Source organism: Geotrypetes seraphini, chromosome 5 (assembly GCF_902459505.1).
Source record: "Geotrypetes seraphini chromosome 5, aGeoSer1.1, whole genome shotgun sequence".
NCBI classification, from domain to species: Eukaryota; Metazoa; Chordata; class Amphibia; order Gymnophiona; family Dermophiidae; genus Geotrypetes; species Geotrypetes seraphini.
Window position 1 is genome coordinate 91,864,444 of NC_047088.1, and position 14,525 is coordinate 91,878,968.

At 46.7% G+C, this 14,525-nt stretch overlaps 1 protein-coding gene and 1 long non-coding RNA gene across 2 annotated transcripts in view; one reads left to right on the forward strand and one right to left on the reverse strand.

The window, feature by feature from the left end:
* Positions 1 to 11,762, reverse strand: part of LOC117361326 — a 34,928-nt gene extending 23,166 nt beyond the window's left edge. The window contains exon 1 of the long non-coding RNA XR_004539629.1: positions 11,636 to 11,762. This is a non-coding gene — a long non-coding RNA (uncharacterized LOC117361326). The remainder of the gene's footprint in view (positions 1 to 11,635) is intronic.
* TCTN3 (tectonic family member 3) overlaps positions 11,762 to 14,525 on the forward strand; it is a 173,410-nt gene continuing 170,646 nt past the window's right edge. Inside the window, 1 exon segment of the mRNA XM_033946503.1 lies at positions 11,762 to 12,328. Within this exon segment, the coding sequence (XP_033802394.1) occupies positions 11,905 to 12,328 (424 nt within the window). The 5' untranslated portion in view covers positions 11,762 to 11,904.

The window sequence follows — 14,525 nt, forward strand, 5'->3', positions numbered from 1 at the left end:
CAATAAGGAAAGGATAGTAGCATAGTTAGCCAAAGACATCAATAAATAGGAAGCTTTTTAAAGCACCTTTAAATTTGTCTAAGTTTTGCTCTGCCCGAAGATAAGTGGGTAATGCATTCCAGAGTGTGGGTGCAGTAACTGAAAATATTGTTCTAAGGGTATTTATTATTTTTAAAGAAGGAACCCAGAGTAGATGTTTCCCAGAAGATCTTAAGGTATAAGATATAAGATTTTTATCAAGGAATGCCAGTTCTTTAGTTTTGTGGCCAGGTGGCACTGCTATAGCCAGAAAGAGGAGGTGGGAGGACACAGCTAATCTTCAGAGCCACCTGAAAAGCAAAACCGTGCCGCAGCCAGTGTGACTGCAGACAGAAGGGCTATTGCACTTCTTTTACAGATGGCTGAAGTTAATTCACACTCTGGGTTAGGCTTTTCTGTGAAGGATGAAAAGTTGTCTTCCAAGGAACATGGGGCTTGGGCAATAATCTATAGTGCTCCTTGGAGCCCTGTAACCTTTGAACACAAGCAGCTTCATGCCGAACACAGCTTCTACCTACTGAACAATCTTACACATTAGTCCAGCCAGAAGCTGCTTATCTCCTGCTGCAGGTTTAGAAACATCAAAATAAGAAAACCCAAATTGAACTAGAACAGCACTAATATAGTGGACAAAAAAGTTCTAGATGATACTAGCTTGAGGCAGAAAAATGTGTATTGCAACAGTATATGTATATAACACAATATCAGTAATAATAGAAAATTTTTTTATAGTGAGATCTCAGTGTGAATTGGTCAGTCAAATGAACAGAAACCGTTCAATCCTTCAATCCATCCTTCAATCGAGTGTTTTTGTGCACTGTTATTTTGACTCACTACACACGAGTAAGATTCTATGATGGTGTGGTGCGCTGGGTTGTTACCTGCGCACGGATTGAAGGATTGAACGGTTTCCGTTCATTTGACTGACCAATCCACACTGAGATCTTCTCAATATAAAAAAATGTTCTATTATTACTGATATTAATGTTACATACATATATTGTTGCAGTACACATTTTTCTGCCTCAAGCTAGTATCATCTAGAAACAGCAGAGGAAGGAGGAGCAGCTACATTTGTTGCACTGTTGAAAAGACAGTAACATTCACTTGCATAGTAATCAGTTTAAATACATTTGACCACCTTACTAAAAATCACATTTTAAATCCAAAGTGTTCCGGGGGGGAGATGGGGGGGTGTTCCATTGCTGCCTGGATAAGCTACAACCGCTTTTGACTTCCCCTCCAGCTGTCATTCTGCAAGGAGTCCCTGCGCTGACATCTTCTCTGGGTCTGCCTATACTGGAAGAGAAGGGCACATCATAGGAGTGAGAACTGGCAGAGAAAGAATGAAGATGTCAGCAGGGGACTCCCTGTAAACAGATAGCAGCTGTGACAATCAAAAAAAGAGGAGGTCTGTTGTGCTTTTTTTTTTTTACCAGGATTTCAATACTGCCAAATGAGAATCCTGGAGATCCTGGTTTTATCTTATTCCCTCTAACTGTATATTTCCACTATTAGGAACAGGATAATGGACTAGATTGACCTTTGACCAAACCTAGTAGGGAAAATCTTATACAGTCAAACCTCGGTTTGCGAGTAACCCGGATTGCGAGTGTTTTGCAAGACAAGCAAAACATTCTCGCAAAACTTGTCTCGCAAACCGAGTGTTGACTTGATTTGCGAGCACCCCTCCCCCCCCCCGAACAACTTGAAACTTACCCCCCGTCTTGGCACCGGCACACAGCCCACAGGACGTGCCGGTGCCGCTTGAAGAACTTCTTGCCTCTGCCGGGCCTTGAGCATGCATCTGCACATGCTCAAGGCCTTCTAATTCTCCCTCTTGCCGAGATTCTCGCCGAGAGGGAGAATTAGAAGGCCTTGAGCATGCGCAGATGCATGCTCAAGGCCCGGCAGAGGCAGGAAGTTCTTCAAGTGGCACCGGCACGTGCTGTGGGCTGCGTGCTGGTGCCAGACGGGGGGGTAAGTTTCAAGTTGTTCAGGCGGGGGATGCCGGTTCGAGCGGGGGAGCAGCGCCGCTGGTCTCGGGGGCGGGGGGACACACACATATCAAGCGAGTTTCCATTATTTCCTATGGGGAAACTCGCTTTGATATATGAATATTTTGGTTTACGAGCATGCTTCTGGAACGAATTATGTTCGTAAACCAAGGTTCCACTGTATTATCAAGTGAGAATAGAATGTGACAACACTGATTGATTTCCAATAAAACATGGCGTCAGGCAAGGATGCATCTTGTCACCCTACCTGTTCAACCTTTACGGCAAATTTAGAAAAAAAGAGAGCGTTGGTTTCAAAGTTGGTGGCCGAAATATAAACAACCTGCGCTATGCAGATGATACAATGCTCATCACCAGCAGCAAAGAAAAAATGCTGGAGGCTTGGGGGTAGCGGCGAGAGTTAGCTCCGCCCACCCCGTAGCGTCATCGGCCGGACTCCCCCTTGATAGGGAGGGGAGTCGCGGCGCAAGGCAGAGCAACCTCACCAGCCAGCCGGGGAGCCTCGTGGAGCAGAGAGGCGAGTGAGGGAAGCGCTGCAGGAGGAGAAAGGCGACAGCGGCGAGAGAGAGCAGGAGGCTTGGGGGTAGCGGCGAGAGTTAGCTCCGCCTACCCCGTAGCGTCATCGGCCGGACTCCCCCTTGATAGGGAGGGGAGTCGCGGCGCAAGGCAGAGCAATCTCACCAGCCAGCCGGGGAGCCTCGTTGAGCAGAGAGGCGAGTGAGGGAAGCGCTGCAGGAGGAGAAAGGCGACAGCGGCGAGAGAGAGCAGGAGGCTTGGGGGTAGCGGCGAGAGTTAGCTCCGCCCACCCCGTAGCGTCATCGGCCGGACTCCCCCTTGATAGGGAGGGGAGTCGCGGCGCAAGGCAGAGCAACCTCACCAGCCAGCCGGGGAGCCTCGTGGAGCAGAGAGGCGAGTGAGGGAAGCGCTGCAGGAGGAGAAAGGTGACAGCGGCGAGAGAGAGCAGGAGGCTTGGGGGTAGCGGCGAGAGTTAGCTCCACCCACCCCATAGCATCATTGGCCGGACTCACCCTTGATAGGGAGGGGAGCCAACGGCGCACAGCCGTTCGGCGCACGGCGAAGGCGAGCGGCAAAGGTGCTCGCCTTAGCGAGAGCGCCTTTGCGTAGGGCCTCTAGGAAGGGCTTTCAACTTCAGTCTACAGTATTCTATCCTTCAACTCTTATCACCTAACTATTTAACAAATTCACTTCAGTCTTTCTTTCTACTTTCTCCCAAACTTTCAACCAGGCAGACAGCCACCCTCTCTTAATCTCTCAGACACCCTTATATCATAAACTCTTAGACAACCTTATCTAATAAACTCACAGACACCCTATTCTTTTATAATCTAAATATCCATTTCTCTAACTTTCTAATTCTCTCTTACTGACAGGCAGGCCTAGCTTACAACTTAGATATGGCAGGGAGGACAAGAAGCGCCAAATCTACAATCAAGCCCAGCATTCCAATCGGCATGGGGATCCAGGAGGCGACCACGGACTGCATACGAAAGGAGGAGGACCCAGGACGGTTGACAGAGGGCTCTCTCTCTGTCTCTGTGCAGACCGAGACCATCCCCCAGCACTACACTACAACTTCTACGCAGACGGAGGAGGTAGACCATCTGGATAGTGACCTCATGCTGGAACTAAGGAAACTCAGGGAGGAGGTGAAACGTCTGAGATGCATCCGGGAGGATGAGGATTACATCGATGGAGTCGTCCAGGAGCTGTCCCAAATCACCGAGCAGACCCATGACAAGTCCATCCTCGGGACACCCCAATCATCAGCGTTGAGACCAACAATTGGGATACAAGAAATGGCCGGCGACGCTGAGTCATGGCAGCTTGTGACCTCCTCCATGGGCAAGCACAGGAAACCCCCCCCCCCCACACACACTTTTTTCAATCTCCTCATCTTCTTCTTTCTCTTTCTCTCATCGACAGGGCAGCTCTACACCAACCCCTCAACTCACCCTGAGGAACAGATTCCAGATTCTTCAGGGCTCCGTCTTAGGGCCGATTCTATTCAATTTATTCATAGGAGATTTGACCCAAGGACTTAGAGGAAAAGTATCACTGTTTGCCGACGATGCCAAACTATGCAACATAGTTGGCAAAAGCAGTGTGCCTGACTTTATGACGCAGGACCTAAGACAGCTTGAACAGTGGTCATCAACTTGGCAGCTGGGCTTCAATGCTAAAAAATGTAAAGTAATGCACCTAGGCAAAAAAAATCCACACAGAACTTACACACTAAATGGTGAAACCTTGTCCAGGACCACGGTGGAACGTGATTTAGGAGTGATCATTAGCAACGATATGAAGGCTGCCAATCAAGTAGAGAAGGCATTGTCCAAGGCAAGACAAATGATGGGCTGTATCCGTAGGGGTTTTGTCAGCAGAAAACCTGAAGTCATAATGCCGCTGTACAGATCCATGGTGAGACCTCATCTCGAGTATTGTGTTCAATTCTGGAGACCACACTACCGAAAAGATGTGTTGAGAATTGAGTCGGTTCAGCGAATGGCTACCAGGATGGTTTTGGGGCTCAGGGAACTCACGTATGAAGAAAGGTTAAAAAAAACTGCGGATGTACTCACTGGAGGAGCGAAGAGAGAGAGGGGACATGATTGAGACCTTTAAGTATATTACTGGGCGTATAGAGGTGAAAGATGATATTTTCAGTCTTACAGGGCCCTCAGTAACCAGAGGACACTCGCTGAAAATCAGGGGAGGGAAATTTCAGGGTGATGCGAGGAAATACTTCTTCACTGAAAGGGTGGTAGATCATTGGAACGAGCTGTCTCAGAGGGTGATCGAGGCCAGCAGCGTGTTAGATTTCAAGAGAAAATGGGATATTCATGTGGGATCTCTAGGAGAGTAGGAATCAGGGAGTGGGTCATTGGTATGGGCAGACTCGATGGGCTATAGCCCTTTTCTGCCGTCAATTTCTATGTTTCTATGTTTCTAACCTACTGATGAGGAACAGGAACGGGCCCAACTCACAGCTCCAACTCCGGGAACAACTGACCAGGCCCAACTCACAGCTCCAACTCCGGGAACAACTGACCAACCCCCTACGAAGAAGCGCAGAGTAATAGTTATTGGGGACTCCATGCTGAGGGGCACCGAGGGACCAGTTTGCAGACCGGATATGGATTCGAGGGAGGTCTGCTGTCTGCCTGGAGCCAGAGTACGGGATGTCACCACCTGTCTTGATAAACTACTCAAACCCCAGGACAACTTTCCCATGCTTCTCGTCCATGTGGGGACAAACGACACTGCAAGGAACACCCCGGAGAACATCACCAGAGACTTTAGAGCCCTGGGCGAGAGGCTGAAGCAGACCGGAGCGCAGGTGGTCTTCTCCTCTATCCTCCCAGTTAGAGGCAAGGGGAGAGCCAGGGACGAGCGTATCCTGAGGACTAACGAGTGGCTACAGGGATAGTGCCAGGATATGAACTTCGGATTCCTGAACCATGGAGATGCACTACAGGGACTTCAGGGACCAGACGGACTCCATCTGACCAGTAGAGGTAAGTATGTCTTCGGACACCGACTAGCCCGCCTGCTTCGCAGGGCTTTAAACTAGGTAAGTCGGGGGAGGGTACCCACTCACATACCAACGCAGTAAGAAACTATCCTGATGAGATGAGTCAAAGCTCTGAGGTAAGTACCCACACTGCAAACAGTTCTCTAGGGGTCACACCAACTCACATAGAAAAAGAAAAAGTATCAAAGGGATTTAGCAAACATAAAGATTGGAGGGCTATGTATGTTAATGCACACAGTTTAGGTAATAAACTTCTAGAATTAGAGACTGAAATAAGGAATGCTGACCTAGACGTGGCGGCGATATCCGAAACTTGGCTAACGGACTCTCATGGGTGGGATATGGCTATACCGGGTTACAACTTACTTCGTCGGGACAGAGAGGGCAAGATAGGTGGGGGGGTAGCATTATATATTAAAGAGGACATCAAAACCACCAGGATTACAGATGTCAAATACACAGGGGAATCCCTCTGGGTAAACCTGGCAAGAGGCAGAGAAAAGTGCCTGTATCTTGGTGTGGTATACAGACCCCCTAGACAACTGGATGACATGGACACAGACCTAATTGAAGACATTGAGAATATCACTCTAAGGGGAGACACTGTACTACTCGGGGACTTCAATATGCCTGATACAGACTGGGGCACACTTTCAGCGACAACCAGCGCTAGTAGGAGATTATTAAACTCCATAAAGGGAGCCCGTCTCAAACAAATGGTGATGGAGCCCACTAGGGCCCAGGCGATCCTCGACCTGGTACTCACCAACGGGGAAAGCGTTTCAGAGGTCTCAGTAGGAGATACGCTAGCCTCCAGTGACCACAACATAATATGGTTCAACCTTAGGAAAGGCTTCCCTAGATCAAACACGAAAACAAAGGTACTCCATTTCCGCGGCACAGACTTCGCACGCATGGGAGATTTCGTACATCGGACGCTGCAGGACCAAGTGGAGACCGATAATGTAGAAGATAAGTGGTTAACACTGAAATCAACCATACATGAAGCAACTAGCCGCTTCATAAAATCAGTAAATAAACGACAAAGAAACAATAAACCCCAATGGTTCACCTTGTTAAGGAGAAGAAAAAAGCATTTCTTTCCTACAAGAGTACGGAAACAAGAGAAGCCATCATGGAATATAGGACCAGATCTACAGCGGTCAAAACAGCAATTAGGGAGGCCAAACTTCGTGTGGAGGAAACTCTAGCAAAGAACATTAAGAAGGGGGACAAATCCTTCTTCAGGTATATTAGTGATACGAAAAAGAACACAGACGGGATAGTACGCCTTATCAAACGGGATGGGAATTAAGTGGAAGTGGAAGCAGATTCAGATAAAGCCGAACTACTGAACGAATACTTCTGCTCTGTCTTCACTTGCGAGGCACCAGGACACGGTCCTCAGTTAGAGGCTAAGTCAAATGCGAACGACCCGTTTCAGAATTTTGAGTTTACACCAGGTGAAGTTTACAGTGAACTGTCAAGACTAAAGGTAAATAAGGCCATGGGACCAGACAATCTGCACCCAAGAGTGCTCAAGGAGTTGTGCGATGTCCTGGCGATACCGCTAGCTGCACTCTTCAATCTCTCCCTAAGCACGGGGAGAGTACCCTTGGACTGGAAAACAGCCAACATCATTCCTCTACACAAAAAGGGTTGCAGGGCAGAGGCTGCGAATTACAGGCCGGTGAGTCTCACATCAATAGTGTGTAAACTCATGGAAACTTTAATTAAATGCAAATTAGACACGATCCTGTCTGAGGGAAATCTACGGGATCCCAATCAACATGGATTCACCGGGGGTAGGTCCTGCCAATCTAATCTCATCATCTTCTTTGACTGGGTGACAAGGAAGCTAGACTTGGGAGAGTCTATGGACATCGTGTACCTGGATTTCAGTAAAGCATTTGATAGCGTCCCACACCGCAGGCTGTTGAGCAAAATGAAATCGAGGAGGTTAGGAGAAACACTAACTACTTGGGTCAATGATTGGCTAAGTGGAAGACTACAAAGGGTAATGGTAAACGGTACCCTCTCTAAAACATCGGAGGTGGCCAGCGGAGTACCGCAGGGTTCAGTCCTGGGCCCACTCCTTTTCAACATATTCATAGGGGATCTGACTCAGGGGCTTCATGGTAAAATAACATTATTCGCCGACGACGCTAAACTATGCAATATAGTAAGGGAATGTACTTTACAGGATAGTATGGCACAGGACCTGCTTACATTGGAAAGATGGTCCTCGACCTGGCAGCTGGGCTTTAACGCTGGGAAATGTAAGGTTATGCACCTCGGTAGCGGTAATCCATGCAGAAATTACACCTTGAATGGAGAAACTTTAACTTGTACTTCGGCGGAACGAGACCTAGGAGTAATCATCAGTGCAGACATGAAAACTGCCAATCAAGTGGAGAAGGCTTCATCTAAAGCAAGGCAGATGATGGGATGTATCAGTAGAAGCTTTGTCAGCAGGAAGCCTGAAGTCATAATGCCATTGTACAGAACCATGGTGAGACCTCATCTGGAATACTGTGTACAATTCTGGAGGCCACATTACCGTAAAGATGTGCTTAGAATCGAATCGGTTCAACGGATGGCCACCAGGAGGATCTCGGGGCTAAAGGGTCTCTCGTACGAGGAGAGACTAAACAAACTACAGCTCTACACTCTAGAAGAACCTAGGGAGAGAGGAGACATGATTGAGACATTTAAATACATCACGGGACGTATCGAGGTGGAAGATGATATCTTCTTTCTCAGGGGACCCTCTGCCACTAGAGGGCATGCACTCAAACTCAGAGGCGGGAAATTTCATAGCGACATCAGGAAGTATTTCTTCACAGAAAGAGTGGTTGACCGTTGGAATGAGCTTCCAGCGCAGGTGATCGAGGCCAGCAGCGTGCTGGACTTTAAGAATAAATGGGATACCTATGTGGGATCCCTACGAGGGTCGAACTGGAATATCGGTCGCTAGGTATAGACTTAAGAGGATGGGTCAGTAGGGTGGGCAGACTTGATGGGCTATAGCCCTTTTCTGCCGTCATCTTCTATGCTTCTATGCTTCTATACTGAGAAAAGTCAAAAGTCATAACATAGGATTAGAACTGAGCATAAACAAAACAAAGATCATGAACACAGAAAATGATGAAGATTTTGAGCTTGAAGGCAATAGAATAGAAGTTGTAAAGGATTTCAATCTCCTGGGCTCTTTCGTAAACAAGCAACTAGAAGAGAAGAAATACTATGCAGAATAGCACTGGTTGCTCTTCAATGAAGGCTTTTAACAAAGTATTCAAAGACAAGGAAATAACACTCCAAACAAAGATCAGACTTGTCCAAGCACTTATTTTTTCAGTGGTCAATTAAGGATACAAAAGCTAGACACTGGAAACAAGACAGAAAAAAAAAAGATTGATTCTTTTGAGCTTTGGTGCTGGAGAAGGATTTTATGCATGCCGTGGAACGATCAAAGCAGCTATATCACTCGAAGCTCAAATGATGAAGTTACGATGGTCTTATTCTGGTCACACTGTCATAAGAGAACAATCATTGGAGAAAGACATTATGTTTGGGAAGATCAAAGGACAACCTGCTATCAGATGGCTAGACATGTTGAAAACAACTATCAAGATGGGACTTTACCGGACTAGCACAAAACAGATTTCTTTTTAGATCTGTAATTCATCAAGTTGCTAGGACTCGACCATGATTCTATTAATCATTTCTATAGCACTGCTAGATGTATGCAACATTCAAGAGACAGTCCCTGCTCAGTACTACTACACTACTAACCATTCAGTCATGTCCGATCCTTGGCTACTCTGTAGGCCAGTCCTCATTATGCTTCTCCATTTTCCACGGCTTCTTTCAATTGCTTGATGTTCCTTCGCGTGTCATTCTTGAAGGTATCCAGCCAACAGGCCTTTGGTCTCCCCTGCTTCCTTTTACCATTGACCATTCCAAGTAGCACCTCTATTTCTAGTTAATTCACCCTCATCACATGTACAAAATAGGTAAGTTTCTGTCTGGTATCTTGCCTCCCATGGACAACTCTGGGTTTATATGATCAAGAACATCTTTGTTGATGATCCTAGCTGTCCATGGGATTCAAAGAAATATTCTCCAGCACCATAGCTCGAAGGCATCAATTTTTCTTCTAGAAATATGATGGCAGATAAAGGCCAAATAGCCCATCCAGTCTGCCCATCTGCAGTAACCATTATCTCTTCCTCTAAGAGATCCCACGTGAGTGTCCATGTCTCGCAGCCAAAGCTTCAGAATCAACTTTTTGAGGTCCTTCTCACTTTCTACCAGCAGGGTAGTATCATCTACATATCTCAGATTTCTGATGGTTCTTCCGCCTATTTTCACCTAACATGTGAATCATATAAATCCAGCTCCCTCATGATTACTTCTGCATAGAGGTTGTAAAGAAAAGGAGAGAAGATGCTTCCTTGTCTTGTACCCTTTTTGATCTTGAACCATTCTGTATCTCCATACCTGGTTCGCACTGTAGCTTCTTCATCGTAGTAGAGCGATCTGATTAACCTGATCAGGTGCACTGACACTTCTACCTCATTCAGTGCTTTCCAAAGCTTGTCATGCTCAACACAGTCAAAAACCTTGGTGTAATCAATGAAGCACAGCTAGAGCTTCTTCTAGTACTCCCTCACCTTTTCTATAATCCACCTCAAGTTTGTGATGTAATCGTGGGTTCCTCTGCCCCTACAAAATCCAGCTTGGGCTTCAGGAAATTCTCTATCTAGAATGTTGCCCAAGCGCCTTTGGATGATCTTTAGAAGCACCTTGCTAGCGTGGGGGATCAGGGCGATTGTTCTATAGTTCGTACATCGCCTTTCTTCAGCAGTGGGATAAAAACTAATCTTTTCCAGTCCTTTGGCTATGTGCAGGTCCTCCAAATCTTCTGGTATAGTGCTGTCAATGTGGCTCTTGAGACAGGTTTGAGCAGCTCTGCAGAGATTCCATCAATGCCAAGTGCTTTGTTTTTTTGTCAGCTTCCTCAGTGCCCAATCCATTTCACTTTCCAATAGGTTTGGTTTTGCTTCCTCATGACCCCCAAGCTCTTCAGGGTAGTCAGTGCTAGTGCTGATGTATAATTCCTCTGTGTATTCTTTCCATCTCTGCTTGATGTCCTGCTGGTCGTTAATTTAATTCCCATCATAGTCTTTGATGATTGATTGGCTTGCTGGGAAAGGCTTTTTCACTTGTTTCACCAAGGCAAATAATTCCCTGGTGTGGCCCTTCTTATAGGCTTCTTCGCGGTTCATGTATTGAGCATTCAGGAAGTCGTTCTTGTCTTTCCTGGCTGCTCTTTGGAAATCAGCATTGAGTCAACTTGCCTCTACTAATTTCCCTGCCCAGTACAGCTTACAATGTAATCCACAGATCTCAAACTCAAGGCCCGAGGGCCAAATAAGGCCCGCCTGGCCATTTTATACGGTCCGCGGTGCAATGCAGTGTTTTCATTGCCGTCCCAGTGTTATCTTGTGGCCGGCTCCCTCCTCCTCACTGCCAGTGTGCACAAAGCCACTGGCAGTAGCTCCTACGTGCGTCCTGCTCTTGAACCAGAAGCCTTCTCTCTGACATCAAGTGTGTCCATATATGAAAAATGAATGGAAAAACTATTATGGGGGCGGAGTCTGGCCCACAACTTAGACTGTGTTTTGGATTTTGGCCCCTTAATGTGACTGAGTTTGACACCCCTGATCTAATCAAACGGGACAAGTAGGGGATAAAAAAGAGTTTTGCAAGCATGGGTGCTTTACAAGCAAGTGGGAACTAAGAGTTAAATGCAACAAGTAAACTTTTATGAATTGATTATTGAGAGCATCAACACCTTTATAAAGATGTATTTAAAAACACCCCAGTGACCGCTTCTACCCCGATAAATAGATGCTTTCCCCTTTTTTAAATTTTAAATCCCCGTACCCCCCAATTCTTTTATGTGAATTTTAATATTTGTTCCTTTATTACCCCCTATTAGATGAGCAACAAATCTCACCAGCCGCGCGGCACACACAACATCCCGAGCACCACCATATTACTTTATGACCTGGAAATGACGTCCGACGGAAAAAAAACAAAAAAAACCCCTCCAAATTTCGAGTTCCGCCGTTTGCGTATTTTCCGTTCAAGAAGCACTTAATCTGGAGCGAGGCTGAGTGAGAATGATGTTTTTATGTCACATGTCGGTGATTTATCCATCGCCTAGCAACACAAGCGCGACGCATCTACGGAGAGAACGTCGAGTCTAAAGGAAGTATCCTTGCTATGGAAGTACAGTTGCAGCTAATTTTGTTGATGCTGTTTTTTGGTACAGTAATAAGGACGTTTTCATCGACTCTCGGGGTCAGTGGCACACCTAGTGTAAGTGAATCACAGACAGGGACGGTGTCGTTCGAAACTCCAGAAGACAAATTAGTTTTGTGGAGCGAATCGACCACAGGAAACCCAGTTCATGTGCTAGCACGGCCAGAGACCGAGACCGAGAGTCCTATTGTGGTGATGACTCCTCCGCGTGATCCGCCGGGTACCTGGAGTCTGGGACCCTCTTTGAGTCACACCAGCACTCTGCTGGATAAGAATAACGTCAACACATGGTGGACCCGCCTGGACTTTACATCACACGAAATCATTACTACCCCCTCTCCTAGGGTTAGCAAGAGTGTTAATATTGCACCAGCTGCCACAAACGGTAAGGGAAGGGAGAACAACAGCAACAATTATTTTAGCGATACAAAGTTAGTAAGTGGTTTTATTTTTGAAAATACTGTACTATGGTGCCATCCGTATTGTACAGTTTATTCACTGTCCATGTACGTGAGGGGCTGTATACTGTATATAGAGCTTTCTTTTCTGTTTGATCTTGGTTTAGGTATTCCTGGGGGGCTGAGAATCCTACTTTTACCTAGGCCCCTAGTACACTAGGCATGGATAAAAGCAGGATTCTCAAGATCTTTAAAGTACCACCTTAAGACCAGAGTGTAATTTTCCTTTGGCAGCTACTGCTGGTTTTAGTATGATGCAAGCCCCCATACTGAACTATTATAATATAATAATAATAATAGTTTATTTTTATATACCACCAAACCATCAGTTTATGGCGGTTCACAATGATAATGCATGTCTGATTATGTCCTGGCCCCCTGACCTACAGTTCACCTATGGGGTGAGATTAAGCAAAGGAGGAAAGAGCAGACCTGTCTTTGGTTCCAGGAGGGCTGCATCCACTTGATTCCAGCCCTCATTACTTCCAGGGGGGGCTGCATACACCTGGATCCAGCCCTCTTTGCTTCTTGGAAGGCTGCATACACCTTTATCCAGCCCCCTTTGCTTCTCGGAAGGCTTCATCCACCTGGATCCAGCCGCTATTGCTTTCAGGAGGGCTGCAACCACCTGAAACATGGGAGGGGCACGATTTTGGGACAAAGGCTGGAAGGCAGGGAAGGAGGCACTAACTTAGGACATAAAAGGGAGGGAATAGAAAGGGAGAATTGTTGGGTATGAATGAGTGTGTAAGTGAGAGGGAAAGAGATTGTGCACATGGGGAAAGGAAGAAAAGAAAATTGTTGAGCATAGAGAGAAAGTGAGGTAGAGATGCATGGGGAATAGAAGGATGAGAGGGATATGGTGGTAGAGAGGGACAGATTGAAGAGAATGCATAAGGGAGGAATGTTGGACATAGTGATGGAGGGAGAGATGTGGCATGATGCTAGAGAGGGGTGATAAAGGAGAAATGGCCATGGGACTGGTGGGCACTAGTGCTTCCCAATTCAGGGGAAAAAAATTTGATTCAATTCAGCCTATTGAATTGATTTTTCGATTCGATTTTCCTGCTCAGTTGGGTGTTTTTTTTCCAAACATCCTGGTGGGTTTATTTTATAGCCTCTTCACCGACTTTGCCCTCTCTTATCCACACTTGTCCTGTGGTGTAAACAAAAAATACTTTTCCTCTCTCTGTTAAATCCTAGCTCACGTTCGCGGTCTAACACCAGCTCTGGAAGGATACACATTTCAAATCTGACATATTTTAATCACAAAACAGAAAATAAAATTATTTTTCCTACCTTTTGTTGTCTGGTCATTTTTCAAATCATGTTGGTCCAATGTTGGTCTGGTTCGGTTGTCTTCTGATCAGGCTCTCCTTTCTTCTTTCTCTGTGCTAACCATCCATCTTCCATGTCTGTCCTCCCCTTCTATTTCCCTTTCCTCCCCCGGAGGTCTGGCATCTTTCCTTTTGTTCATCTCTTCATCCCCCCTGCAGCTGCAGCAATGGACCCCACCATCCACAGATCCACCATCTCTCCTTTTCTCAACTACCCCTTCATACAGCAAGTCTCTTGTGTCCCTGTCCCTGTTCTCCTCTCCAGTACTATCCCCCTTGTGTCCCTGTTCCTATGCTCCCTCCATGCCCAGCATCTTATCTCTTCCCATATCCTACTTCTTCTTTCTCTCTTCCTTACCTCCTATATCCCCTGCCTCATGTACAGGCTTTCTCCTACTATCTCTCCTACCATCCTGCACCCTGCCCACCTACTTTGGAGCAGTATCTGTCCCTCTTGTACCCTTCCCCTTGTGGTCTTGCATTTCTCTCTCCATTAGTCCAGCACCTCTCCTCTGCTTTCCTCCCCCTCTTCACCTCAGGTCTGGCATCTCCCCTCCCTTCTCTTACTCCTTCCTCCTCCTCCCTCTGCACAGGCCTGCTTCCCTGCCACGAAGGCCTGCTCCCCCCAGCTTCCCCACGTTTACCTTAAGCTGGTGCTATAGCGATCCCTGCAGCTGCCGTCATCCTCAGCGGCACGTTGCCTCTGCCGTGATCCTGACGTCAGACGAGGGGCGGGACTGTAGCAGAAAGGACGCTGAGGATGACGGGCAGCTGCAGGGATCGCTAT